Source organism: Pseudochaenichthys georgianus, chromosome 21 (genome assembly GCF_902827115.2).
Source record: "Pseudochaenichthys georgianus chromosome 21, fPseGeo1.2, whole genome shotgun sequence".
NCBI classification, from domain to species: Eukaryota; Metazoa; Chordata; class Actinopteri; order Perciformes; family Channichthyidae; genus Pseudochaenichthys; species Pseudochaenichthys georgianus.
Genome location: NC_047523.1, coordinates 38155925 through 38182218, shown reverse-complemented (window position 1 = coordinate 38182218; position 26294 = coordinate 38155925). Strand labels below are relative to the sequence as shown.

Here is a 26294-nt window from a genome sequence, read left to right as displayed (position 1 = left end):
TGTGTTCCCTCCAGAGGGAGTTTCTCTACCACAAAGGCAGAAAACAACTAATAATTGATTTTTATCAAACTCTAATCATCTGAATTATGGTTTTTTTCAGTGTGACTACAAGTCTGAATGGAATAACTATATCAGAGGCACTGGATGGGTCCCGATCGGCTCAATTGGAGTTGAGACGGCTAAAATTGGCGGTCTGATTCAGAGCGACAACAAGTACCGCACCGACCCATCCACCCACAAGTTCAGCAAGCTGATGGACTCCATGGACATCGCTCTGGCTACTGCCAACAACAAGATCATGAACAAGGTACAACACGGTTAACTGTTCTGTAGAGTGCAGGGCCACTAAGTATGAATTATTATCATCATTCATTTGTTTTTCTGGTCTTACAGCAAGCATACACTGCAGCTTGGAATAAGGCCAAACTGAGCATCCACGTCATGCCTGATTCTCCTGAAATCATCCTGGCCAAGGCCAATGCCCTCAACATGAGCAACGTAAGAGGAATACTTAAAACTGTTTAACCTACCTCCAATTGTATATAAATAATGGTGATCGGTTTGTGTATTTTAACACTCTTACTTTTATCCAAACAGAAACTTTACAAAGCCGGTGTTGTGGCGATGGCCAATAAGGGCTACCATCTCAAAGGAGACGCCATCGCAATCGTGGCCGCCAAAGCTGGAACTAGAATTGCCAGTGACGTAAGTCGAACAAACATTCCTGTGCCAAATTAAGAAGGGAATCTACTGAAACCCACCATGCATGTTCAACAAGTATTCTTTCACCGTTTACAGTACAAGTACAAGCTGGCTTACGAGAAGGCCAGAGGACACCATGTTGGTTTCCGCAGCGTCAAGGACGATCCTCTGATGGTCCACTACATGCAGTTGGCCAAATTGCAGAGTGACAAGAACTACAAGAAGGACTACAACAAGGCCAAGCTGAAGTATCACTCCCCAGTGGACATGATGAGTTTGGTGCAGGCCAAACATGCTTCGAAGGTTCAGACCTTCGCCGGCTACAGGAAGATCCCTAACGGCTACTTGATGCTGCCGGACAACTTGAACGTGCAGCGGTGCCGCAACATGATGGAGATTCAGAGTGATGTATGTTCTCACTTTTTACCCAAACAATAGCCTAGTAGCTTCAGTGTAGTTATGGCAGTGAACATCTGAAGTCCCAGGCTCCTTCAACAATGCAACATACAAGACATACAACAATACAACTAATCTATAAGATAGTGCAAGATTATCTATACTATACATGTCGAAAAACTATTAAGTTAAATTGGACAATGGCATATGTTTTGTTTCTCTATTCTTAATTCAAGTGAAAAGTAAGCAATGGACTAATTATAAAGGTGTGGTTAAAGTTCACGTGTTCAGACTAATGCTGGATACAAGCAGTCCATCCCACACTACACTGTGATGCCTGACGCTATGAACCTGCGACTTGCTCATAACATGCAGTTCATCGCCAGTGATAGAGAGTCTGACTGAAATAATATCTATTTACACAAGACTTTCACTCCAAATTGGGACATTGACTTTGCATGTAGCTGTTTTGCATCTAAAATAAACTGTTTTTGTTGACTTCCCCCCTCAGAACCAGTACAAGAGTGAGTATGAAAGCTACGTTAAGGGAGTAGGATGGGTTCCCATTGGATCGTTGGATGTTGAGAAAGCAAAATTAGCCGGACGTATCTTCAGCGAATCCAAATACCGTCAGTCTCCCAGCAAATTCAATTTCACCAAAGACATGCACTCCATGGATCTCTTACTGGCCACCGCCAACAACAAGATCATGAATAAGGTACTGGATAGGATTTGTGGGTTTTTTTAAATCACAAATTGGTCTACTCTAGCATGTATGTGACGTAAATGTTGTTTTTTAGCAATCCTACACCACTGCCTGGGAAAAAGCCAAGACTTCAGTCCACATGATGCCTGATGCGATGGACATTGTTCTAGCCAGAGGAAACAAGAAGAACGTCAGTGAGGTAAAGGGTTATACTTAATGCTTCCACACATGTTTTTCTAGATCTTTTCTGGGGTCTGTTATGGAAACAAACAAAACTAGTCGTATGGATTTCGCCAAAAGGAATTGGTTGGGATCAGTAAACAGAACGGTATCTCCATTTCGAGAGTAATAATATATTTGAAAGACTATTTGCTTTGTGTCTGAGCTAGATTACCAGGTTGCTGGATTTCAATCATCATTATATTTGTATTTTGAACTGTTGGTTAATAAACTGAATTGATTACATTACTTCACGTTGGTGCATTAGTTGATTCAGTATAAAGAAGACATGCTCTCCTTAATAAACATGTGTATCCTTTCTCTCTTCAGAAACTGTACAAGTTGGACCATGAGCTGTCCAAGAAGAAGGGCCACCATCTTCGTGGTGATGCCATCTCAGTCTTGGCTGCCAAAGCTTCCACTGCTATTGCTAGTGATGTAAGTGCCTGTGTGGATATTCCTATACTGTTCCAACAACTGGATACATCAATTGTGATATTCCCACCCTCAAGAGTTTTTTTATTTGATGATAAAACTCTCACACTTTCTTTTTTAGCACAAGTACCATGCAGGATACCGTAAGCAGGTCGGCCACCACATCGGTGCTCGCTGCGTCCAGGACGACCCTCTGCTGGTTCTGGCTCTGAACTCAGCCAAGATTGCCAGTGACGCTTTGTACAAGAAGGACTTCAACAAGTCCAAGACCAAGTTCAACCTGCCTGTGGACATGATCGCCTTTGCGCTGGCCAAGAAGAACCAGATCCAGGTCAACCACGCCAACTACATCACCCGCCTCCACAACTGGACTTGTCTTCCAGACTCCACTGATGTGCGCCAGGCCAGGCGCGCGTATGACATACAGAGTGATGTGAGTATGAATCCTGAAATGCTTACTTTGTGCAGTATTCGTTTTGCAGATATTTCAAGTTGTAAAATCATCGTTCACAACATTAAACCTTTTTGTTGCATCCAGAATGTGTACAAGGAGGACTTCAAGATGATGCAGGGTATCGGGTGGGTGCCAATAGGTTCACTGGATGTTGAGAAGGCAAAGAAAGCCGGAGAGGCTCTGAATGAGAGGAAGTATCGTCAACACCCAAGCAACTTCAAATTCAAACTCACCACTGAGGACATGTCCCTGGTGTTGGCTAAGGCCAATAACAAGGTTATGAACAAGGTATTTTCTATGCGGTTTTTTTAAATGTATAATGTTGTGTTTTATACAATATTGATGCATGTTTTTCTGCAAGTTCACTTCATAGGTTGTCTTTAACTGTAAAGACAGTACTTTGCATTATGTTTTTTGTTCAGTTTTTCAAAACATAAGGAAGGACGATAGCATGGCCTGAAATAGAAAAGGAATTTTAGCTTTCATAACATGGGTTTTTCCTAATGTCGATAACAGCAAAGTCAATTTAACCATACTCTATAAGAATAAACATTGTTTGGTAAATAAGAAACAAGCTGTTCATTGGAAGTGATATGAATGTCTAAATATCCAATGGGCTTAATTAGGGTACATTTAAAATAATGTAATGATTAACAGACTTGCATTTCATTATATAAAATCTAATGTATACCCTGAATGTCTCTAAAATTGGGTATTTTATGTTAAAAGATAGTGCTGTAGTTTCTGTCTCTCTGTGAGGAATATCAACACATCTGCATAGCGCAATATCAGTGATGATTCAGCCTTAAATACATATTTTTCTTTTTGCACATCATTTGAAAGGTTTAGAGATCAATGCAAACTACAACCCTGATTAAGTACAACCTTTGTTGTGCCTCTGATTGTAGAAAATACATCTGAGGAGGTTATTAAGTGTAGTTTTAATCTATTCAATATAATCTTAAGCGAAATTGAATGTGAACAAAGCTGAGAAAAAGTTCCTGACGACTTGAAAACATTCTTCACTAGATTTAAGAAGTCCTATAGTTAGGAGTTTTCTAATTTCATCAGCTGTATATATCATTTTCTAAATGTTTTTAATATTGTATTATTGAAACTAAACCTATTTTGTTTTAATTTGATCTACAGCAAGCTTACAATCAAGCCTGGGAGAAAGACAAGACATCAATCCACATCATGCCTGACTCGATGGAGGTTCTTCTAGCCAAAGCAAACAAAACCAACTACAGTTTGGTGAGTCACATTTTCTGAGTAATTGATCGCTTTAAAGCAACATTATTATTGGTACACAACCATTTTTCAGAAGATGTTAATTTAAAAACATTTTATTTTCCTTTATACAGAACAAGTACAGGCAGGCAAATGAGGACGCCAAGAAGAAGGGCTACGACCTGCGCAATGATGCCATTTCTATCATCGCAGCCAAGAAGACCAGGGATATTGCCAGTGATGTAAGCTTTTTAACAAATACAAACCGTTTCCACATGTTTATCACTGCACATGTAACCATGGAACTTTGTTATTCAATTTTCTTCCAGCACAAGTACCATGAAGGATACCGTAAGCAGGTGGGCCACCACATCGGTGCTCGCTGCGTCCAGGACGACCCTCTGCTGGTGCTGGCTCTGAACTCAGCCAGGATTGCCAGTGACGCTTTGTACAAGAAGGACTTCAACAAGTCCAAGACCAAGTTCAACCTGCCTGTGGACATGATCGCCTTTGCGCTGGCCAAGAAGAACCAGATCCAGGTCAACCACGCCAACTACATCACCCGCCTCCACAACTGGACTTGTCTTCCAGACTCCACTGATGTGCGCCAGGCCAGGCGCGCGTATGACATACAGAGTGATGTGAGTATGAATTCTGAAATATATCTTATGGAAAGTTTATTTTTTGAACATCTTGGACCATATAACACAATGTGTCTGTTGCATCCAGAATGTGTACAAGGAGGACCTCAAGATGATGCAGGGTATCGGATGGGTGCCAATAGGTTCACTGGATGTTGAGAAGGCAAAGAAAGCCGGAGAGGCTCTGAATGAGAGGAAGTATCGTCAACACCCAAGCAACTTCAAATTCAAAATCACCACTGAGGACATGTCCCTGGTGTTGGCTAAGGCCAATAACAAGGTTATGAACAAGGTATGAAATCATCAATCCTGTAATCGAGAGGGTCAAAATGGCTCAGTTGAACTACTTATACTGATATGATGAAAGCTTTTCCGTTAATTAAAGTATATTGTAATAATAATATATATTGTTTTATCTTTACAGAAAGCATACTCTGACGCCTGGAACCGCGACAAGACAACGATCCACATCATGCCTGACTCTATGGATGTTCTTCTAGCCAAAGCAAACAATGTCAACTACAGTTTGGTGAGTGAAAAATTAAACATATTATGGTAAAGCAATTAAATACAGTATAAGGATAATAGTAATACATTTTATTGATGTAAGATATTTTTAAACAAGGTTACAATATGCTATATTCATTAGGATATTGTTTGTTTTCGATACATCTGTCTTATTATAACTCAGACCTACTTTTAATCAGAAATGAATGTACACTTAATGTGGGATGTTTGTGTTTGTTTACAGAAAAAGTACAAGCAGGCAAATGAAGACTCCAAGAAGAAGGGCTACGACCTGCGCGGCGATGCCATTTCCATCCTTGCTGCCAAGAAGACCAGGGATATTGCCAGTGATGTAAGCTGTGGGATTTCTTTTTAAAACTGTTTCCATATGGTTATCACTGCACATGTAACCATGAAACTTTGTTGTTCAATTTTCTTCCAGCACAAGTACCATGAAGGATACCGTAAGCAGGTGGGCCACCACATCGGTGCTCGCTGCGTCCAGGACGACCCTCTGCTGGTGCTGGCTCTGAACTCAGCCAGGATTGCCAGTGACCATCTGTACAAGAAGGACTTCAACAAGTCCAAGACCAAGTTCAACCTGCCTGTGGACATGATCGCCTTTGCACTGGCCAAGAAGAACCAGATCCAGGTCAACCACGCCAACTACATCACCCGCCTCCACAACTGGACTTGTCTTCCAGACTCCACTGATGTGCGCCAGGCCAGGCGCGCGTATGACATACAGAGTGATGTGAGTATGAATCCTTAAATGCTTACTTACACAGACAGTGGCAGAACTTCAGTGTTAGTGTTATTAGATCTCAGTGCTGCGTTTGACACTGTTGACCACAGCATATTACTAGACCGACTGGAAAACTGGGTGGGACTTTCGGAAACAGTTCTAAATTGGTTTGAATCCTACCTAAAGGACAGAAACAACTTTGTTTCTATAGGTAAATACACATCTGCGTTGACAAATATGACATGTGGGGTTCCTCAAGGCTCCATCTTGGGGCCTCTTCTCTTTAACATCTACATGCTACCACTGGCTCAGATAATGAAAAACAACAAAATAAGTTACCATAGCTATGCAGATGACACACACATCTACGTAACAATTTCACCAGGAGACTATGCTCCAATTCAAACACTGAGTAAGTGCATTGAACAAATCAATGACTGGATGTGTCAGAACTTTCTCCAATTAAACAAAGATAAAACTGAGGTAATGGTTTTTGGAGCAAAGGCAGAACGTTTAAAAGTTAGCGCTGAGCTTCAGTCTGCAATGTTCAAAACAACAGATAAAGCCAGAAATCTAGGTGTAGTCATGGACTCTGACCTGAGTTTCAACAGTCACATTAAAACAGTTACTAAATCAGCCTACTATCACCTAAAGAATATATCTAGGATTAAAAGACTAATGTCACAGCAGGATTTGGAAAAACTTGTCCATGCTTTTATCTTCAGTAGACTCGACTACTGCAATGGTGTCTTCACAGGTCTCACTAAAACATCTATTAGGAAGCTGCAGCTGATTCAGAACGCCGCTGCTCGAGTCCTCACTGACACTAAGAAAGTGGATCACATCACTGTTCTGAAGTCTTTACACTGGCTTCCTGTGTGTCAAAGAATAGATTTCAAAATACTGCTGCTGGTTTATAAATCACTGAATGGTTTAGGCCCAAATACATTTCTGACCTCCTGCTAAACTATGAACCATCCAGATCTCTCAGGTCTTCAGGGACTGGTCAGCTTTCTGTCCCCAGAGCCAGAACTAAACATGGAGAAGCAGCGTTCAGTTATTATGCTCCAAACATCTGGAACAAACCCCCAGAAACCTGCAGGTCCGCTGCAACTCTGACTACTTTTAAATCCAGGCTGAAGACTTTTCTTTTTGCCGCTGCTTTTAATTGAACTATTCATATCTTAAACTGCACTGTAACTTTTATCCATGTATTTTTTCTTAATGTCTTTAATTTTTTGTTTTTCTTTTAATGTTTCTTTTATTATCTTTTACTGTTTTTAAATGCCTTTATCTGAATGTCTTTCATTTTTGTAAAGCACCTTGAATTGCCTGGTGCTGAAAGGTGCTATATAAATAAACTTGCCTTGCCTTACTTTGTGCAGTATTCGTTTTGCAGATATTTCAAGTTGTAAAATCATCGTTCACAACATTAAACCTTTTTGTTGCATCCAGAATGTGTACAAGGAGGACCTCAAGATGATGCAGGGTATCGGATGGGTGCCAATAGGTTCACTGGATGTTGAGAAGGCAAAGAAAGCCGGTGAGGCTCTGAATGAGAGGAAGTATCGTCAACACCCAAGCAACTTCAAATTCAAACTCACCACTGAGGACATGTCCCTGGTGTTGGCTAAGGCCAATAACAAGGTTATGAACAAGGTATGAAATAACATTACAATTATGTCATCATAATAATGCATATTTGCAATGTTCATCAATTTCTCTCTTTCTTTCTTTTATGACCACAGAAAGCATACTCTGATGCCTGGAACAAGGAGAAGACGAAGATCCACATCATGCCTGATTCTATGGATGTTCTTCTAGCCAAAGCAAACAATGTCAACTACAGTTTGGTACGTGAAAAATGCAGTATTTATGGCGATACAGCAACCCGTATTCCAGTTTACTTTCAAGAGTTAATGTATACTTAATTTCTGGGATGTTTGTGTTTGTTTACAGAAAAAGTACAAGCAGGCAAATGAAGACTCCAAGAAGAAGGGCTACGACCTGCGCGGCGATGCCATTTCCATCCTCGCTGCCAAGAAGACCAGGGATATTGCCAGTGATGTAAGCTTTTCAACAAATACAAACCGTTTCCATATGTTTATCACTACACATGTAACCATGGAACTTTGTTATTACATTTTCTTCCAGCACAAGTACCATGAAGGATACCGTAAGCAGGTGGGCCACCACATCGGAGCTCGCTGCGTCCAGGACGATCCTCTGCTGGTGCTGGCTCTGAACTCAGCCAAGATTGCCAGTGACCATCTGTACAAGAAGGACTTCAACAAGTCCAAGACCAAGTTCAACCTGCCTGTGGACATGATCGCCTTTGCGCTGGCAAAGAAGAACCAGATCCAGGTCAACCACGCCAACTACATCACCCGCCTGCACAACTGGACTTGTCTTCCAGACTCCACTGATGTGCGCCAGGCCAGGCACGCGTATGACATACAGAGTGATGTGAGTGTAGCTCCCTTGCTTGATTGTTTTTATTTCAGTTTCATGCTACTAAGTATGTGAGGAATTTAATTGTTTTCTCTACTCACTTCAAAGGCTGTGTACAAAGCTGACTTGAAGTGGCTCCAGGGTTTGGGCTGGGTTCCCATTGGCTCACTGGATGTGGAGAAAGCCAAGAAAGCTGGAAATGCTTTGAATGAAAGGAAGTACCGCCAACCCGCAAGCAATTTCCCCTTCAAGAGCACCACAGAGGCTATGAACCTCGTACTTGCGAAGAATAACGCTTTGGTCATGAACAAGGTTCGAATTGAAATATTTTGGGTTGAATTCAAATATCTTTGTGAAAAAAGGTCTATTACGACCGTGATTTGCAATGGAGACCTCTCTCTTGAGATCTCTTCAGTTAAAACCATCAAGTAACACTTATTTGTGGTTTGTTCCAGAAACTCTACACCGCCGCATGGGAGAAGGACAAGACCAAGCTGCACATCAACCCCGACACCCCTGAGATCATCCTCGGTCAGCAGAATGCCATCACCATGAGCAAGGTTAGCTTAGTGAAGAAGCTGAATTGTTGGACCTCCATTTGTTGAAGAGCTGTTAACTAAAGTATTCATATGTGTCTTTCTTTGTAGAAACTCTACAGACAAGGTTACGAGGACACCAATCAGCAAAGGATATTATCTTCCCGGGGATGCTATCTCTGTAAAGGCTGCCAAGGCCTCCAGGGACATCATCAGTGATGTAAGTGACCCACAACTCACACCAACACTAGCTATAACAACACTGTCATGCAATATTCTTTTTTTGGGGCAAATTATTAGTTATTAATGGCTGCTACTTTTTGTTACACTCCTTTATACTGGAAGAACACTTACTTTTGTAATGCTGTCATTTATAAATCGGGATTTCTGAAAACATAAAACCCTTTTCTGTTGATATCATCAGTACAAGTACAAGACAGGATACCGTAAGCAGGTGGGCCCACCACATCGGAGCCCCTGAGCGTCAAAGACGACCCTCTGATCGTGCTGGCTATGAACTCAGCCAGGATTGCCAGTGACGCCCTGTACAAGAAGGACTTCAACCAGTCCAAGACCAAGTTCCACCTGCCCGTGGACATGCTGAGTATCGAGCTGGCCAAGAAATGCCAGATCCAGGTCAACCACGCCAACTACATCACCCCGCCTGCACAACTGGACCTGCCTGCCCGACTCCAGTGACGTGCGCCAGGCAGGAAAGCGTACAACCTGCAGAGCGATGTGAGCCTCTCTTGGGACATGTTCGACATCTTTCAACAAACAATGTGCCGAGGTGTTTTAATGTTACATGTAAACTATTTTCCCAACAGGCCGTATACAAGGCTGACATGGATGAGGTGATAGGCGTCGGATGGATCCCCATAGGGTCAGTTGATGTGTTGAAGGCAAAGCACGCTGGAAGATTCTCAGCGAACATCTGTACAGGTTGAAACCAGACAAACAGAAATTCACCACGGACATGTCTTCCATGTCCATGGTCTTGGCCAAAGCAAATGCTGGCATCATCAACAAGGTGAAGACTATCACATCCCTCTTTTACAATTCCTCAATCATCTCCTGGTGTGTTGATGTGTTTTCAATCCCTTTTTATGTTCCTCACAACAGAAAAAACTATACGGCAGCTTGGGAGGCTGACAAAGTCAAGAACCATATCAACGCAGACTTACCTGAGATTCTGCTCTCTAAAGCTAATGCTTACAACATGAGCAAGGTACGTTCGGTCTGTTTTGACCTCGACTTGTATTATACAGCCATGCAAGAACATATGATGCTGATCGTGTTCATTTTATAATCAACCATCTAAATGTTTCTTTCAGAAAAATTACAGGGAAGCCGTCGACGCGATGTTCAGAAAGGGCTACGACATCAAGTCCGATGCCGTCTCTATTGTTGCTGCCAAAAAAGGAAGAGAAATCATCAGTGATGTACGTAACTTACGAAAGGACACTTTTCTCTCAGACATATATCGATAGCAATACGAAATAACCCGTCTTAAGCAATGTGGCTCAAAAACGGGGGTCCAAGGCTATACAAATGTGTGCTTACTTGTATTGTACTTTCACTTTAGATTAGATATACTTTATTGATCCCAATTTGGCAAAATATACCGATTTTGACAGTGAACGATATACTGTACATCTATTATATAAAATATAATTATACAAGATTGACGTCAGTGTCACAATGATATGCCAACCTATGACTAACTAAATGTATACATAAGGTCATTTTTTAATTAAAGACCTTCACCTTCTCTTTCTACACAGTACAAATATAAGGCAGGTTACCGTAAGCAGGTGGGCCACCACATCGGTGCTCGCTGCGTCCAGGACGACCCTCTGATCATGCTGGCTCTGAACTCTGCCAGGATTGCCAGTGACGCCCTGTACAAGAAGGACTTCAACAAGTCCAAGACCAAGTTCAACCTGCCCGTGGACATGCTGAATATCGAACTGGCCAAGAAATGCCAGATCCAGGTCAACGACTTCAACTACAGGACTCACCTGCACAACTGGACCTGCCTGCCCGACTCCACTGACGTGCGCCAGGCCAGGAAGGCATACGACCTGCAGAGCGATGTGAGTAACGAGAGTTTATCAGAATGTGTTTGCTCAACTTTATCTTGCTTATTTATTTTATTAATGCGTCTCCACTTTGTATCCTCCCGATATGACTTGTAGGCTGTTTATAAGGCCGACATGGAATGGATGAGGGGAACCGGCTGGGTGCCAATAGGTTCAGTTGATGTGGAGAAGGCCAAGAAAGCAGGACAGATCCTGAATGAAAGGAAGTACCGTGAGCATCCCAGCAAATTCAAGTTCACAGCCAAGACAATCGACATCCCATATGCCCTCGCTACGGCAAACGCCCATATCATGAACAAGGTAGAGATCCTAGAACATGGTACTTTATTGTATTTTGCATTTTATCTCAGTTCTTCTTTTGATTGAAGTATTATGCAGAATATGTGGGAAAGCGTTGAACTTGCTTCCCTTTGTTCGACTCGATGAAATCGCATAAAAAACTGTGCACTCTGCTGTTTACAGAAAGCGTACACTTCCGCCTGGGATACGGATAAGGTCAAACTTCACATGGTACCGACATCCCAGAGATCATCCTGGCCAAGCAGAATAATATCAACACCAGTCTGGTAATGTAGTTCTTAACCAATGAGGGCATCACATATGGTCATATCAATAATTGTTAACTTGCTAAAAGAATAATTATCAGATCCTAATGTTTGAAGAATGAAGGACATTTTAGTGTTGATGTTGTAATCACTGGTACAAGGAAATAGTCTCCATTGGTACTGATATTGGAACTTAAACTAAATGTATATCAGACATACTAACTGCCTATTCCTTCTTTTGTTTCCCAGAAACAATACCGTGAAGGCTATATGGAAACCATCAACAAAGGCTACTACCTTCCCAAAGATGCCATTTCTGTTTTGGCAGCGAAGGCCTTCCCGAAATATCATCAGTGATGTAAGTCTGTCTTTATTTGTGAAGTATTATGCTTCACAATCTAAATTCTTCAGCCCGCATTATCCTTTTATTTTATCACTGCAATGATTCCTTTTATGAGAATAATCTAAATATTTCCATCCCCATGTTTTTAGTACAAGTACAAGGCCGGTCTCCGCAAGCAGTGTGGCAATCAAATCGGTGCACTCAGCGTCAAAGACGACCAGCTGATCGTGCTGGCCGCTAATGCAGCCAAGATCTTCAGTGACGCCTGTACAAGAAGGACTACAACAAGTCCAAGACCAAAGTACAACCTGCCCCGTGGACATGCTGAGCATCGCGCTGGCCAAGAAATGCCAGAACCAGGTCAACCAAACCAACTACTCCAACCGCCTGCACAACTGGACCTGCATGCCCGACTCCACGGATGTGGTCCGTGCTAGGAAGGCCTACGCCTTAACACAGCGATGTAAGTATATGTAATGTGTTAGAAAAATATCACTCGTCCACGGCTTGAGGTTCCAATATCAGGATACATGTACTCTATTATCCTTGCAAGAATGGAAGTAGACATCACATACAGAGCATCAGCTAGTTCCTGAGCAGTGTCCTCACATGCTGATATCCAGAGAGGGAGTCACACAGTCACAAGGTGGAGGAATAGAAAGCAGTATTCAATGTTTACTTCAGATTAGCTCCACGTCAGAAATGAGCATGCTTGATGTCTCTCTCCATAGAGGCTGAATCATCATGTTAATCACAGAGCTATATCTGCCTCAAACAGTCCTGATGCTCTTCTGGGTCATCACACATCCTGTCATGTTTCACAGCTACAGTTGGGATTCCTTTGTTATCATGTTACTCTCATGCTGGAAGAGGACACTCAGTATTTTCCCAACATAATGTTATTCGGTTTGTTGAGAGTGAAATCACTTCGTCCGTTTGTTGGAGGCGTCCAAGTTGAAAAACCCACAAGAACAAAAACACATCTGTATTTTTTGTCTTTCTTTTTTCAGGCCGTGTACAAATCTGATTTGGAGTGGCTGCGAGGATGCGGCTGGTCCCCACAGGACTCAGTGGACGTCGTCAAAGCTAAGCACGCCATGAAGATCCTCAATGAGAGGCTCTACCGCCAGCCCCCAAGCAGCGAGAAGTTCACCAGCGTGGTCGATCTGCCAGCCATGGTCCTGTCCAAGCAAAACGCCATCAACATCAGTGATGTGAGTGATTACATATTCAGGTCATGCAAAATGCCTTTTCTAGTAAATGTTAAACTCAATATGTTTTTTAAATCCTTTTTATTTATTCTGACAGAGGAAATACAGGGAAGTCTGGGATAATGACAAGCTCAAATTCCACATGCCGCCCGACGCCCCCGGCTTTATTCTGTCCAAGGCCAATGCTGTCAACATCAGCAATGTAAGTTTGCTTTTTTAAAACAAGCCAAGTTCTACCCATGTTGAAACTTTACATTAAGTCTTTTCAAATGCACAGGTTTGCAATGTAGTTTTATAAAGTACTTACTTTGTGGTTTGGCTTCAACTGTTTTTTTGATCGTATGTTCTTGTTCTGTGCAGAAACTGTACACGAAGAGTTGGGTGCGCAGAAGGCCAAAGGCTACCAAATCAAGGAGGATACTATCTCCGTGCTGAAGGCCAGAGCTTCCAGGGATATCGTCAGTGATGTAAGCAAGGCTTAAATACAGTAAAATCATACATGAAATACATTTCTTGCTTCATCTTCTATCTCTTCTCTTTAGTACAAGTACCATGCAGCGTACCGTAAGCAGGTGGGCCACCACATCGGTGCTCGCTGCGTCCAGGACGACCCTCTGATCATGCTGGCTCTGAACTCTGCCAGGATTGCCAGTGACGCCCTGTACAAGAAGGACTTCAACAAGTCCAAGACCAAGTTCAACCTGCCCGTGGACATGCTGAATATCGAACTGGCCAAGAAATGCCAGATCCAGGTCAACGACTTCAACTACAGGACTCACCTGCACAACTGGACCTGCCTGCCCGACTCCACTGACGTGCGCCAGGCCAGGAAGGCGTACGACCTGCAGAGCGATGTGGGTTTATAGAAATGCTTGTGGATAATATTCACTCTATTAAAGCAATGATCACATATTTATTTAATTATATGTACCGTACTTTTCGGACTATAAAGCGCACCGTCATATAAGCCACAGCAGCTAAACTGTCCGTCTGTCTTGCTCTCGTTCTGTCTCTCGGTTCCACTTTCACTTTGGCGCGCTACCTGTCTCACTCTTTTCCGGCCTCCAGCTTTTCCTGCTGGAGCCCGCCGCTTAGAGGTGGCGGGCGCGGACCGGTCCTAGAGCCCATGGTTAATTTTACCTGTAAAATCCATAGATCTAGGAGGTTCCCTAGTGGCCGGTAGCTGTACACAAACAATGGGGGAAAAAGTCGCGGCTTATAGTCCGAAAAGTACGGTAGTCTGTATCCTATTGTAGCCCGAGCAACTCTCACATTGTAAATACTGTACATTTATATCTCATACACATGAACCTGTTTTTGTTTCCTCAGGCCGTGTACAAAGCTGATATGGAATGGATGCGTGGATGTGGATGGAATCCACACGAGTCTGTGGATGTAGTGAGGGTGAAGCAAGCACAGAAGGTCCTGGCTGATGTAAGTGTGACTTCCATTTAGCTTCTTAAATAAACACATTTATACACATTTGTTAAACATGTTGCATTTGTTCCCTCAGTGTATTTGCTAAATTATTCTTCTTTCACACCTTTCCTGCTATTTTACAGAGAGGCTACCGCGTGAAGCTGGATACGCAGAAATACATTGTTCCAACTGACAGGCTGGACATGGTCTGTGCCAAGAATGCTGCTAAAGTCCTCAACGAGGTGAGGAAGACTCTGCAATGTGGACGTGTTTGAGGCCTATCTTCAATTCAACCACTTAAACGTGACGATGACAGATTCCAGTTTGTGTTTGGTAACTAACTTCTGGTTTATCCTTCTGTTCAGCCCAAATATCGTGAGGCCTGGCACAAGGACAAGACCAAGTACTCCGTTCCAGACACTCCAATTCTCGCCACAGCCAGAGAGGTGGCGAAGATTCTTCACCCGGTAAGACGACTGAAGATTTGCTACATATTACATTTTAACAATACCTAATCCTTTGCCTATTTCATCATCAGCTTGACAAATCATCACACAACTTATTATAACCATGTCCATCTCTTGCAGAAACTGTACACCAAAGCCTGGGATAAGGTCAAAGCCACGGGCTACTTCATGCCTGGAGACGCCGTACCAATCAAGCAGTGCATCGCCACGAGTAAAGTGCAGAGTAAAGTGAGTAGACTGACACACTCACCCCTCCTTTCATAATCAGAATACCAATGAAAGTTGTTCCTAATGTAACTGTGGGTTCGGGCATATAGAGATAATGTTTTTCTTTTCCTGCAGCACAAGTACCTTGAATCGTACCGTAAGCAGGTGGGCCACCACATCGGTGCTCGCTGCGTCCAGGACGACCCTCTGATCATGCTGGCTCTGAACTCTGCCAGGATTGCCAGTGACGCCCTGTACAAGAAGGACTTCAACAAGTCCAAGACCAAGTTCAACCTGCCCGTGGACATGCTGAATATCGAACTGGCCAAGAAATGCCAGATCCAGGTCAACGACTTCAACTACAGGACTCACCTGCACAACTGGACCTGCCTGCCCGACTCCACTGACGTGCGCCAGGCCAGGAAGGCGTACGACCTGCAGAGCGATGTGAGTGCTAATCACACTTTCCCCGGATTTTATATCATATTAATATTAGGTGTTCTGCCCTCACGGTCGTTATGAGTACAGTTATGCAGATAGATAACTCCTCGACAACAAGTGGCAAGCGTTTATCTCCTTAAATAAGATATTTACATCAACAAGTCAACAGAGTAAAACTGAAAGAAACACAATATACATAGAAATTAGGCACTTAGCTGTGATGCAAACATATATATACAACATTTCAATACACCTCAAACATAACAAAATGGCAATGTATTTAAACATTGAAATAATATCGAAAATACTCGCTGATATCCACACAAATAATATGAAAAATACTTACAGGCAATGCTTTCTACAACATAGCAAAGAAGGATGGATTCAGATTCAAACTCTAGTCTCACTACTCGCATGTGCGTATCACTTCCTATGTTTTCAATGTGAGTCATTCCCATTGGCTGCTACTAATAAAAGAAGAAGTAACACAAAACAACAGCACCACCTGCTGGCTGGAGTAAGACAGCGTCTGACGGCACATTAGGGCTGTGATACGATACATAAGTAAGTAAGTAAAACTTTATTTATATAGCACCCTTCTCAACACGGATGTACAAAGTGCTTTACAGTACAGTACACAGGACACAATTCACAGTACAACTATAACATGTAGAATAAAAGGCATAAAACGGCAGCAGGTAACACATAGGATAAAACATAGGACAAAACACCAATAATAAAAAAAGAAAAAAAAGAAGACAGCCACTAACTCACCTCCTCCGACGACCCAAAGGCCTGTCGGAAGAGGTGGGTCTTTAACTGCCCCTTAAAAATCTCTATTGAGGCCGAGGTTTTTATTATTTGGGGGAGTTTGTTCCAAAGCCTTGGGGCCACCGCCTCAAAGACACGGGCACCCTTAGGAGGTCTTGCTCAGAGGACCTCAGGGCCCGGGTTGTGATGTGCGGGTGGATCAGGTCATTGATGTAGGCTGGGGCTTGGCCATGGACGGCTCTATATGTGAAGACCAGTACTTTGAATTGGGTTCTGAGATGGACAGGGAGCCAGTGCATACATATCCTGATAAGGGGGTATTAGAAAAATATCACTCGTCGTCACCGGCTTGAGCTTCAATCTCAGGATCCATAGAAGTAGTCATCACATACAGAGCATCAGCTAGTTCCTGAACAGTGTCCTCCACAAGCTGATATACAAGTACATTCACTATTTTCCCACCAGGTGGTATGATTAATGTATAACATGTGTCTTTCTTTCTGTCTTCAGTGTGTGTATAAGGCTGACATGGAATGGCTGCGAGGCTGCGGCTGGATGCCGGCTGAGTCCGTCCACCACGTCAAAGCCAGGAATGCTCAGGCGATTCTCAACGAGGTATGTTGACCGTAATCCCCACTGCTGTTTTCTTTCAGCATTTTTTGCCCATTCTTTTGTTTTCAGTTCATTGTGACTCACCTCAATGTTGTTGTTTTTACCTTGCAGAGACACTACAAGCAGGGCGCAACGGATGGCTTCGCAAAATTCACCCACATCGCGGAGCGTCCTGAGCTCATCTTGGCGAGATTGTACGCCGCTAACCTCAGTGATGTATGTACAAAAAAAAAAAGTTTAATTTTTCAATTTCAAGAAGCAAAGTAAAACGATGAATAACGTTGTTTGCTTCCCACTATAGGTGAAGTACAAAGAGACCTTCAACATAGAAAAGGGTCACTATTTTGGTTCGGAAGACACTCCTCAACTGGCACACTGCAGGGAAGTGGGCAAGAACGTCAGCGAGGTAATGATTATTTCATAAATGTATGATATGTGTTGGTAACATCAGACTTGCCTTTAACTCTGTGTCTACTTTGGGTCACTTCAGAAAACATACAAACATCAATGGGACGAGTCTAAGGCTACTGGCTACAAGCTGGACGAACAATACATCCCACTTCTCAGCGGAAAGAAGGGCAGGGATATCATCAGTGACGTAAGTGACTCCTTTAGGGTGTCCATTGCTAAATGTGAAAGCACAAGGGCATCATGTTTTCTTCTTATAGTAGGTGGACTGAAAACTGACTTTCATTATTCTGGACTTTTTTCTAGGCCAAGTACCATGAGCTCCATGAGAAGGTAAAGGGACACTACATGGCCGGGACCCTGGTGGACTTCCCTGAGGTGATGCGCTGTGGAGGACAGGAGAAGAACAAGGGACTGGTAAGATATCCTCGATTTATTCCATACGTGACAAGACATCCTTCAATTGATAAGAAAGTTAAACAAGATATGAATGATATTGCAAAATGAAAGCCAAAGAAAGTTTAAAAAAGTTATTCAGATACTACAAAAAACTCCCTTAAGCGAGAGATTGATAATCAATAGTCAAAATAGCACCTTTCTTGAGGTAAATCTAAGGTCTGTCACAAACCTGGACCGGATCAACTTTTATCATAATCAGGTGTGTTGCCGCGTGGATTAACACACATAAGGAATTTGCTTTAATCTATATTGGTGCAAATAGAAGAAGAAATAGACCTTGGAGTGTGATGTTATTGTTGGAGTAAACATACTTTGTTACTGTACTTAAATACATTTCTCTTGTATCAGTACTTTACTCCACTACTCTTTTTTTCTGATGACTTTTTACTTTTACTTCTTAAATTTTGAACCCAAATACCTGTACTTTCTACTTCTTACATGTTGAACTCAAATACCTGTACTTTCTACTTCTTACATGTTAAACTCAAATACCTGTACTTTCTACTTCTTACATGTTGAACTCAAATACCTGTACTTTCTACTTCTCACATGTTAAACACAAATACCTGTACTTTCTACTTCTTACATGTTGAACACAAATACCTGTACTTTCTACTTCTCACATGTTGAACACAAATACCTGTACTTTCTACTTCTCACATGTTAAACACAAATACCTGTACTTTCTACTTCTCACATGTTGAACTCAAATACCTGTACTTTCTACTTCTTACATGTTGAACACAAATACCTGTACTTTCTACTTCTTACATGTTGAACACAAATACCTGTACTTTCTACTTCTTACATGTTGAACACAAATACCTGTACTTTCTACTTCTTACATGTTGAACCCAAATACCTGTACTTTCTACTTCTTACATGTTGAACACAAATACCTGTACTTTCTACTTCTTACATGTTGAACACAAATACCTGTACTTTCTACTTCTTACATGTTGAACACAAATACCTGTACTTTCTACTTCTTACATGTTGAACCCAAATACCTGTACTTTCTACTTCTTACATTTTGAACACAAATACCTGTACTTTCTACTTCTTACATGTTAAACTCAAATACCTGTCCTGTACTTTCTACTTCTTACATGTTGAACCCAAATACCTGTACTTGCTACTTCTTACATGTTGAACACAAATACCTGTACTTTCTACTTCTCACATGTTGAACTCAAATACCTGTACTTTCTACTTCTCACATGTTGAACTCAAATACCTGTACTTTCTACTTCTTACATGTTGAACTCAAATACCTGTACTTTCTACTTCTCACATGTTGAACTCAAATACCTGTACTTTCTACTTCTTACATGTTGAACACAAATACCTGTACTTTCTACTTCTCACATGTTGAACTCAAATACCTGTACTTTCTACTTCTTACATGTTGAACTCAAATACCTGTACTTTCTACTTCTCACATGTTGAACTCAAATACCTGTACTTTCTACTTCTTACATGTTGAACACAAATACCTGTACTTTCTACTTCTCACATGTTGAACTCAAATACCTGTACTTTCTACTTCTTACATGTTGAACCCAAATACCTGTACTTTCTACTTCTTACATGTTGAAAACAAATACCTGTACTTTCTACTTCTTACATGTTGAACACAAATACCTGTACTTTCTACTTCTCACATGTTAAACTCAAATACCTGTACTTTCTACTTCTCATATGTTAAACACAAATACCTGTACTTTCTACTTCTTACATGTTGAACACAAATACCTGTACTTTCTACTTCTTACATGTTGAAAACAAATACCTGTACTTTCTACTTCTTACATGTTGAACACAAATACCTGTACTTTCTACTTCTCACATGTTGAACTCAAATACCTGTACTTTCTACTTCTTACATGTTGAACTCAAATACCTGTACTTTCTACTTCTTACAAGTTGAACTCAAATACCTGTACTTTCTACTTCTTACATGTTGAACCCAAATACCTGTACTTTCTACTTCTTACATGTTGAACACAAATACCTGTACTTTCTACTTCTCACATGTTGAACTCAAATACCTGTACTTTCTACTTCTTACATGTTGAACTCAAATACCTGTACTTTCTACTTCTTACATGTTGAACTCAAATACCTGTACTTTCTACTTCTTACATGTTGAACCCAAATACCTGTACTTTCTACTTCTTACATGTTGAACACAAATACCTGTACTTTCTACTTCTCACATGTTAAACTCAAATACCTGTACTTTCTACTTCTCATATGTTAAACACAAATACCTGTACTTTCTACTTCTTACATGTTGAACACAAATACCTGTACTTTCTACTTCTTACATGTTGAACACAAATACCTGTACTTTCTACTTCTTACATGTTGAACCCAAATACCTGTACTTTCTACTTCTTACATGTTGAACCCAAATACCTGTACTTTCTACTTCTTACATGTTGAACCCAAATACCTGTACTTTCTACTTCTTACATGTTGAACACAAATACCTGTACTTTCTACTTCTTACATGTTGAACACAAATACCTGTACTTTCTACTTCTCACATGTTGAACTCAAATACCTGTACTTTCTACTTCTTACATGTTGAACACAAATACCTGTACTTTCTACTTCTTACACGTTGAACACAAATACCTGTACTTTCTACTTCTTACACGTTGAACACAAATACCTGTACTTTCTACTTCTTACATTTTGAACACAAATACATGAACTTTCTACTTCTTACATGTTGAACACAAATACCTGTACTTTCTACTTCTCACATGTTGAACACAAATACCTGTACTTTCTACTTCTTACACGTTGAACACAAATACCTGTACTTTCTACTTCTTACATGTTGAACTCAAATACCTGTACTTTCTACTTCTTACACGTTGAACACAAATACCTGTACTTTCTACTTCTTACATTTTGAACTCAAATACCTGTACTTTCTACTTCTTACATGTTGAACACAAATACCTGAACTTTCTACTTCTTACATGTTGAACACAAATACCTGTACTTTCTACTTCTCACATGTTGAACACAAATACCTGTACTTTCTACTTCTTACATGTTGAACACAAATACCTGTACTTTCTACTTCTTACATGTTGAACACAAATACCTGTACTTTCTACTTCTTACATGTTGAACACAAATACCTGTACTTTCTACTTCTTACACGTTGAACACAAATACCTGTACTTTCTACTTCTTACATTTTGAACTCAAATACCTGTACTTTCTACTTCTCACATGTTGAACTCAAATACCTGTACTTTCTACTTCTCACATGTTGAACTCAAATACCTGTACTTTCTACTTCTCACATGTTGAACTCAAATACCTGTACTTTCTACTTCTCTCATTTCCCAAACAGCTGGTTCCTTTAGTCTGAATGTGTGTTTGGTGCGTGATCATTATTCTTTAGAGTCACTGCGTGCCTATTGGTTGGAACACGATCCGTGTATCCATCACTTCCTGGTCTTCTCTAAAGAAGAGGGACCAATGGAAACGTTGTCATGTTGCCGTTGGTCACCATGGAAACATTCATTAGCTAACAATGACATTATTGTTCTATTGATATAAAGGGAGGTCAGGTACTCTTTAAAACAGCTGCTAGCTATCGGTACTTTTTACTGAAGTACACTTCAAAGCCTCTTTACTTTTACTTGAGTGAAGACGTTTAGTCAGTACTTCTACTTTCACCAGAGTATTTTTAAACACGAGTATCTGTACTTCTACTTGAGTAAAGGATGTGTGTACTTTAACATCTCTGCATATTGTTCATGTCAAACGTCCCATGCTTCCTCTCTTCACAGAGGCTCTACAATAAGGACTACCACACCACCAAGACCAAGAACCACATCCCCCCGGACATCATCGCTAACAAGGTGGCTAAGCGCAGCCAGGACATGCTGAGCGAGGTGCTCTACCGGACCTACCTGCACCAGTGGACCTGCCACCCCGAGCAGGAGGACCTCATCCGCGCCCGCAAGACCAACGAGATCCTCAGCGATGTAGGTTTATTAGTTAGGAAACTGTTGCGCTTTTTGAGGTACGGACTCGCTGAAAAGAATCCAGGACGCTTCTGGTCGAGTTCACCGCCAGACAAATGACCCAATACAACACTTTGATTATTCTCACACAACACAACGGGGTGCTTGGACCTGTGGTAGATGTTTGGACAAACTGTTTGGATGTGTGTTTGTTAGATATACAAGCATTAATTAAATATAACCAATTGTATATGTATTTATTTAGAAGAAGAAAAACACTATTATTCTACCAGGGGAAATTCCAACTTTAGTCTTATACAGTTATAGAAAACAAAAATGAATTCGCAAATACAATCTAATGTTATTAATATAACCCAATGTCACACGACACCATTGTCTTAGTGCGCTTCAAAGATCATCAAACATGAATGAGAATATAAAAATATATAATAAAATTACACGATAAAATGCAAATAAAATGGAGTAAAATAAAATAACAACAGGACCTTTCCACATAAGGTCCTGGAAGTACATACATGCACGAAAGCATGCGTGAAAGCAGCACTCGGCACATGAGATACAAGATGGACTCTGTTTCAAACCGTAATAAGACATCAGTGGATCTTCATTGAGCATGTCCGCAGTACCCCAAGGCGTATTAAGATGTCCAATGTTTGCGTTCTACTTGATATGGAGTGTAAACTGTTTGTAAGCAACGGATTGTATCAGATTTTTTCTCCGTTATTAAATATTTGTGCTTTTTGCTCGTGCCGTTCCAAAGGTGTTCTACAAGGAGGACCTGAACTGGATGAAGGGAATGGGCTGCTTCGTCTGGGACACCCCGGAGATCCTTCGTGCCAAGAAGTCCTACGAGCAGCAGAGCGAGGTGAGGGACACCCCGTAACCGTCACAGGGAACTTCAGACTATCGGGTTCATAACGTGTGGCTTGTGTGTTAACCGTGTGACGTCTTCTCTTGCAGCTTAAATACAGAGCGGAGGCCAAGAAGGAGTTCAACAATTACTCCATCGTGACTGACACCCCGGCCTACGTGACGGCCATCCTGGGGAACACCTGGGCGAGTGACGTGAGTGAGCCTTTCAGACATACGTGAAGTTTAGAGGTCACCTGTAGCAGAATCCACTTCCTCGTGTCTCTTCTGCATCAACATGTGTCCTCTCTTCTTCATGTCTCTTCTGCATCAACATGTGTCCTCTCTTCTTCATGTCTCTTCTGCATCAACATGTGTCCCCTCTTCTGCATGTCTCTTCTACATCAACATGTGTCCCCTCTTCTTCATGTCTCTTCCACATCAACATGTGTCCCCTCTTCTTCATGTCTCTTCTACATCAACATGTGTCCCCTCTTCTTCATGTCTCTTCTACATCAACATGTGTCCCCTCTTCTTCATGTCTCTTCTGCATCAACATGTGTCCCCTCTTCTGCATGTCTCTTCTACATCAACATGTGTCCCCTCTTCTTCATGTCTCTTCTACATCAACATGTGTCCCCTCTTCTCCATGTCTCTTCTACATCAACATGTGTCCCCTCTTCTGCATGTCTCTTCTACATCAACATGTGTCCCCTCTTCTTCATGTCTCTTCTACATCAACATGTGTCCCCTCTTCTTCATGTCTCTTCTGCATCAACATGTGTCCCCTCTTCTCCATGTCTCTTCTACATCAACATGTGTCCTCTCTTCTTCATGTCTCTTCTACATCAACATGTGTCCTCTCTTCTTCATGTCTCTTCTACATCAACATGTGTCCCCTCTTCTTCACGTCTCTTCTACATCAACATGTGTCCCCTCTTCTTCATGTCTCTTCTACATCAACATGTGTCCCCTCTTCTTCACGTCTCTTCTACATCAACATGTGTCCCCTCTTCTTCATGTCTCTTCTACATCAACATGTGTCCCCTCTTCTTCATGTCTCTTCTACATCAACATGTGTCCCCTCTGTGGAAAGAGACTCTGAAAGTTTCTCTCTCTTTTTGATCCATTTCTCTAAAAACCTGTCTGAAAATGAGCTGATCAGATTTTGGCCACTTTATGATGTCATAACGATGTGTTGTCTTGTGTAGCCATTAGCCAATCAGCAACCTAGGTAACCCCCCCCCCCCCCCCCCTTATCACCTGAATCTCCTCTAGAGCTCCATTGAGTTATTTGTAACCAAGTCTCTCTCAGAGGGGCGTGGGGAGGGGCTCCTTGTTTTCATCTAAAGTAACAGACAGAGAATCAGCACTTTTGAAACAGGGCTGAAACAGAGGGGATTATGGGTAATGCTGCAATGATCTGTTTGGTGTTTCAGCCAATCAGAGACAGGCTCTGGATATATCTGAGAGCTGTGATATATTGAGGGAAAACAGTACATCAGGGACCTTTAAGTTAAAATGCCTAAACGTGTGTTAATGAAACGATTATCCTTAACAGCTGAACTACAGGGAGGCCTATCACAAGGAGAAGCACATGTACACCACCGTGCTGGACACCTACGACTACGCCAAGTGCCGCAACTTCAAGCACTACTTCAGCAACGTAAGTGACGACTCTGTAATCCAGTCACATGATCGAAGATCTGCTTTAAATGTCGATAACGTGTTGTTTTACTTTCCACAGAAAAACTACACGGCCGCCTGGGACAAAATCAAAGACAAGAGCTACCAGATCCCTCAGGACTCTCAGGCGCTGCAACACGCCAAACTGCAGAAGGTTATCCTCAGCGGCGTGAGTTCTGGTTACTTCAATTGGTTTGGGATTTTAAGAAATTATTCACAAAGCTTACAAAACAAAATAAACACATGTAGGTACATAACGTAACTACATAACAGTTGACACATCCGAAATTAAATATTAATAATAATGTTAATAATGATACAAATAAAAGGATGCAATATTAATACTCAGGTATACATTCATTGTCATGTTCCTTATAAATCTTCATTATACTTTACCCACCTTTCCTCAAAGATTTCTAATAGTTGTTTTCTCCATTACACATTTATTTATTCGGTTCTTCCATTGAGAGTTTATTAAGTTATTATCCTTTAGCCGATTCCTTGTAATTTGTTTAGTGATCGCTTTTCTTACCAGAAGAAATAGGTCATTCATTTATTTCATTCTACGTTATAACAGGTTTTTTCTTCCATATCATTTGGACTGTTTTAAGAGACGATGTGCTCTTGTCCCTTTAGGTGAAGTACAAGGAGGACTACGAGAAGTTCAAGTCCCTCTACAGTGTGCCCAAGTGTCTGGAGGACGACCCGGCCACCGCTCGCTGCGTCAAAGCCGGAAAGCTGGTGCTTGATGTAAGTGACATTAATCAGGCTTTTTTTATCACACTGTGTGTCTGAAGTATTGTTAGTGAGAGAAGACTGACAGATTAACTCCACTTGAAAAACCAAGCTGCTAAAATGCGTCTAACTGGGTTGTTTTGTGCATTAAAATATCACTGAAAGATTTTTTTTTTATCATTACATTATTTTATTTGTACCCATTAGAGCAGGGGTGTCAAACTCAAGGCCCGGGGGCCAAATCCGGCCCGCGACTTCATTTTCTGTGGCCCCACAAGAGCTTGCAAATAATATAATATGTTTATTATATGGTTACATGCCGATTTACAGAAGCACGTTGCCCATAAACTACATGTCCCACAATGCATCTCAAATTTGACTTTTTTCTTCTAAATATGCCTTTTTTCTCAGAATTTACTTTCTTTTTCAAAATGTCACTTTTTTTTTAATTGTGCTTTTCTTTTAAAATCATTTTGTGACATGCGCACTGAAGAGACTTGCCATTATTAGCCCTAGACTTCTGCTTTCAGACGTAGTTAATTATGAAGTTATTACCCTATCCGATAATAATCCAATGCAGAGGCAATGATGTAATATAATACATTATTTTAAATATATTAAATATTTATATATGTATTTTTATATAGTCTTAAAGTTACACCCGGCCCTTTGAGTGCAACCATAATGCGAATGTGGCCCATGATGAAATTGAGTTTGACACCCCTGCCTTAGAAGCATGGCATTCAAGATAATGTAAATATTTCAGGAGAGGTCAAAAAGCCACAAGCTGATATAGCCAACCTCCTTCAACTTAAGAAATAACTACATTTAATTTGTTTTGGTTTTTCGGACGAAGGAAAACTCGAATTCAGTTTGAACTATTCAAAAAAATAGTTGTAAAAAAAAAAAACAGACGTCCAGAAAATGCATGACGAAAACTAATGTGAATTAAATGGAAATATAATTGCAGTTCATTAAAGAAATGTAATGAGAAAATA

General features: G+C 41.2%; 1 protein-coding gene across 1 annotated transcript in view; it reads left to right on the top strand.

The window, feature by feature from the left end:
- The window catches only part of LOC117466655 (nebulin-like), a 110318-nt gene that overhangs the window by 28932 nt on the left and 55092 nt on the right, over positions 1-26294 (top strand). The window contains 62 exon segments of the mRNA XM_071207100.1: positions 101-307; positions 394-498; positions 598-705; positions 799-1110; positions 1610-1816; positions 1899-2003; positions 2354-2461; positions 2580-2891; positions 2997-3200; positions 4062-4166; positions 4277-4384; positions 4472-4783; positions 4872-5075; positions 5208-5312; positions 5535-5642; positions 5733-6044; positions 7491-7694; positions 7784-7888; positions 7995-8102; positions 8190-8501; positions 8595-8798; positions 8942-9046; positions 9134-9163; positions 9165-9242; positions 9447-9482; positions 9484-9498; positions 9500-9682; positions 9684-9729; positions 9732-9760; positions 9850-9940; positions 9943-10052; positions 10146-10250; positions 10357-10464; positions 10807-11118; positions 11221-11424; positions 11587-11638; positions 11641-11690; positions 11919-12005; positions 12007-12027; positions 12162-12323; positions 12325-12492; positions 13023-13226; positions 13321-13425; positions 13584-13602; positions 13605-13690; positions 13766-14077; positions 14553-14657; positions 14786-14884; positions 15008-15109; positions 15230-15337; positions 15452-15763; positions 17039-17143; positions 17252-17356; positions 17442-17546; positions 17631-17738; positions 17855-17965; positions 21829-22026; positions 22787-22891; positions 22987-23091; positions 24437-24541; positions 24623-24730; positions 25198-25311. Coding sequence (XP_071063201.1) covers positions 101-307; positions 394-498; positions 598-705; positions 799-1110; positions 1610-1816; positions 1899-2003; positions 2354-2461; positions 2580-2891; positions 2997-3200; positions 4062-4166; positions 4277-4384; positions 4472-4783; positions 4872-5075; positions 5208-5312; positions 5535-5642; positions 5733-6044; positions 7491-7694; positions 7784-7888; positions 7995-8102; positions 8190-8501; positions 8595-8798; positions 8942-9046; positions 9134-9163; positions 9165-9242; positions 9447-9482; positions 9484-9498; positions 9500-9682; positions 9684-9729; positions 9732-9760; positions 9850-9940; positions 9943-10052; positions 10146-10250; positions 10357-10464; positions 10807-11118; positions 11221-11424; positions 11587-11638; positions 11641-11690; positions 11919-12005; positions 12007-12027; positions 12162-12323; positions 12325-12492; positions 13023-13226; positions 13321-13425; positions 13584-13602; positions 13605-13690; positions 13766-14077; positions 14553-14657; positions 14786-14884; positions 15008-15109; positions 15230-15337; positions 15452-15763; positions 17039-17143; positions 17252-17356; positions 17442-17546; positions 17631-17738; positions 17855-17965; positions 21829-22026; positions 22787-22891; positions 22987-23091; positions 24437-24541; positions 24623-24730; positions 25198-25311 — 8568 coding nt within the window.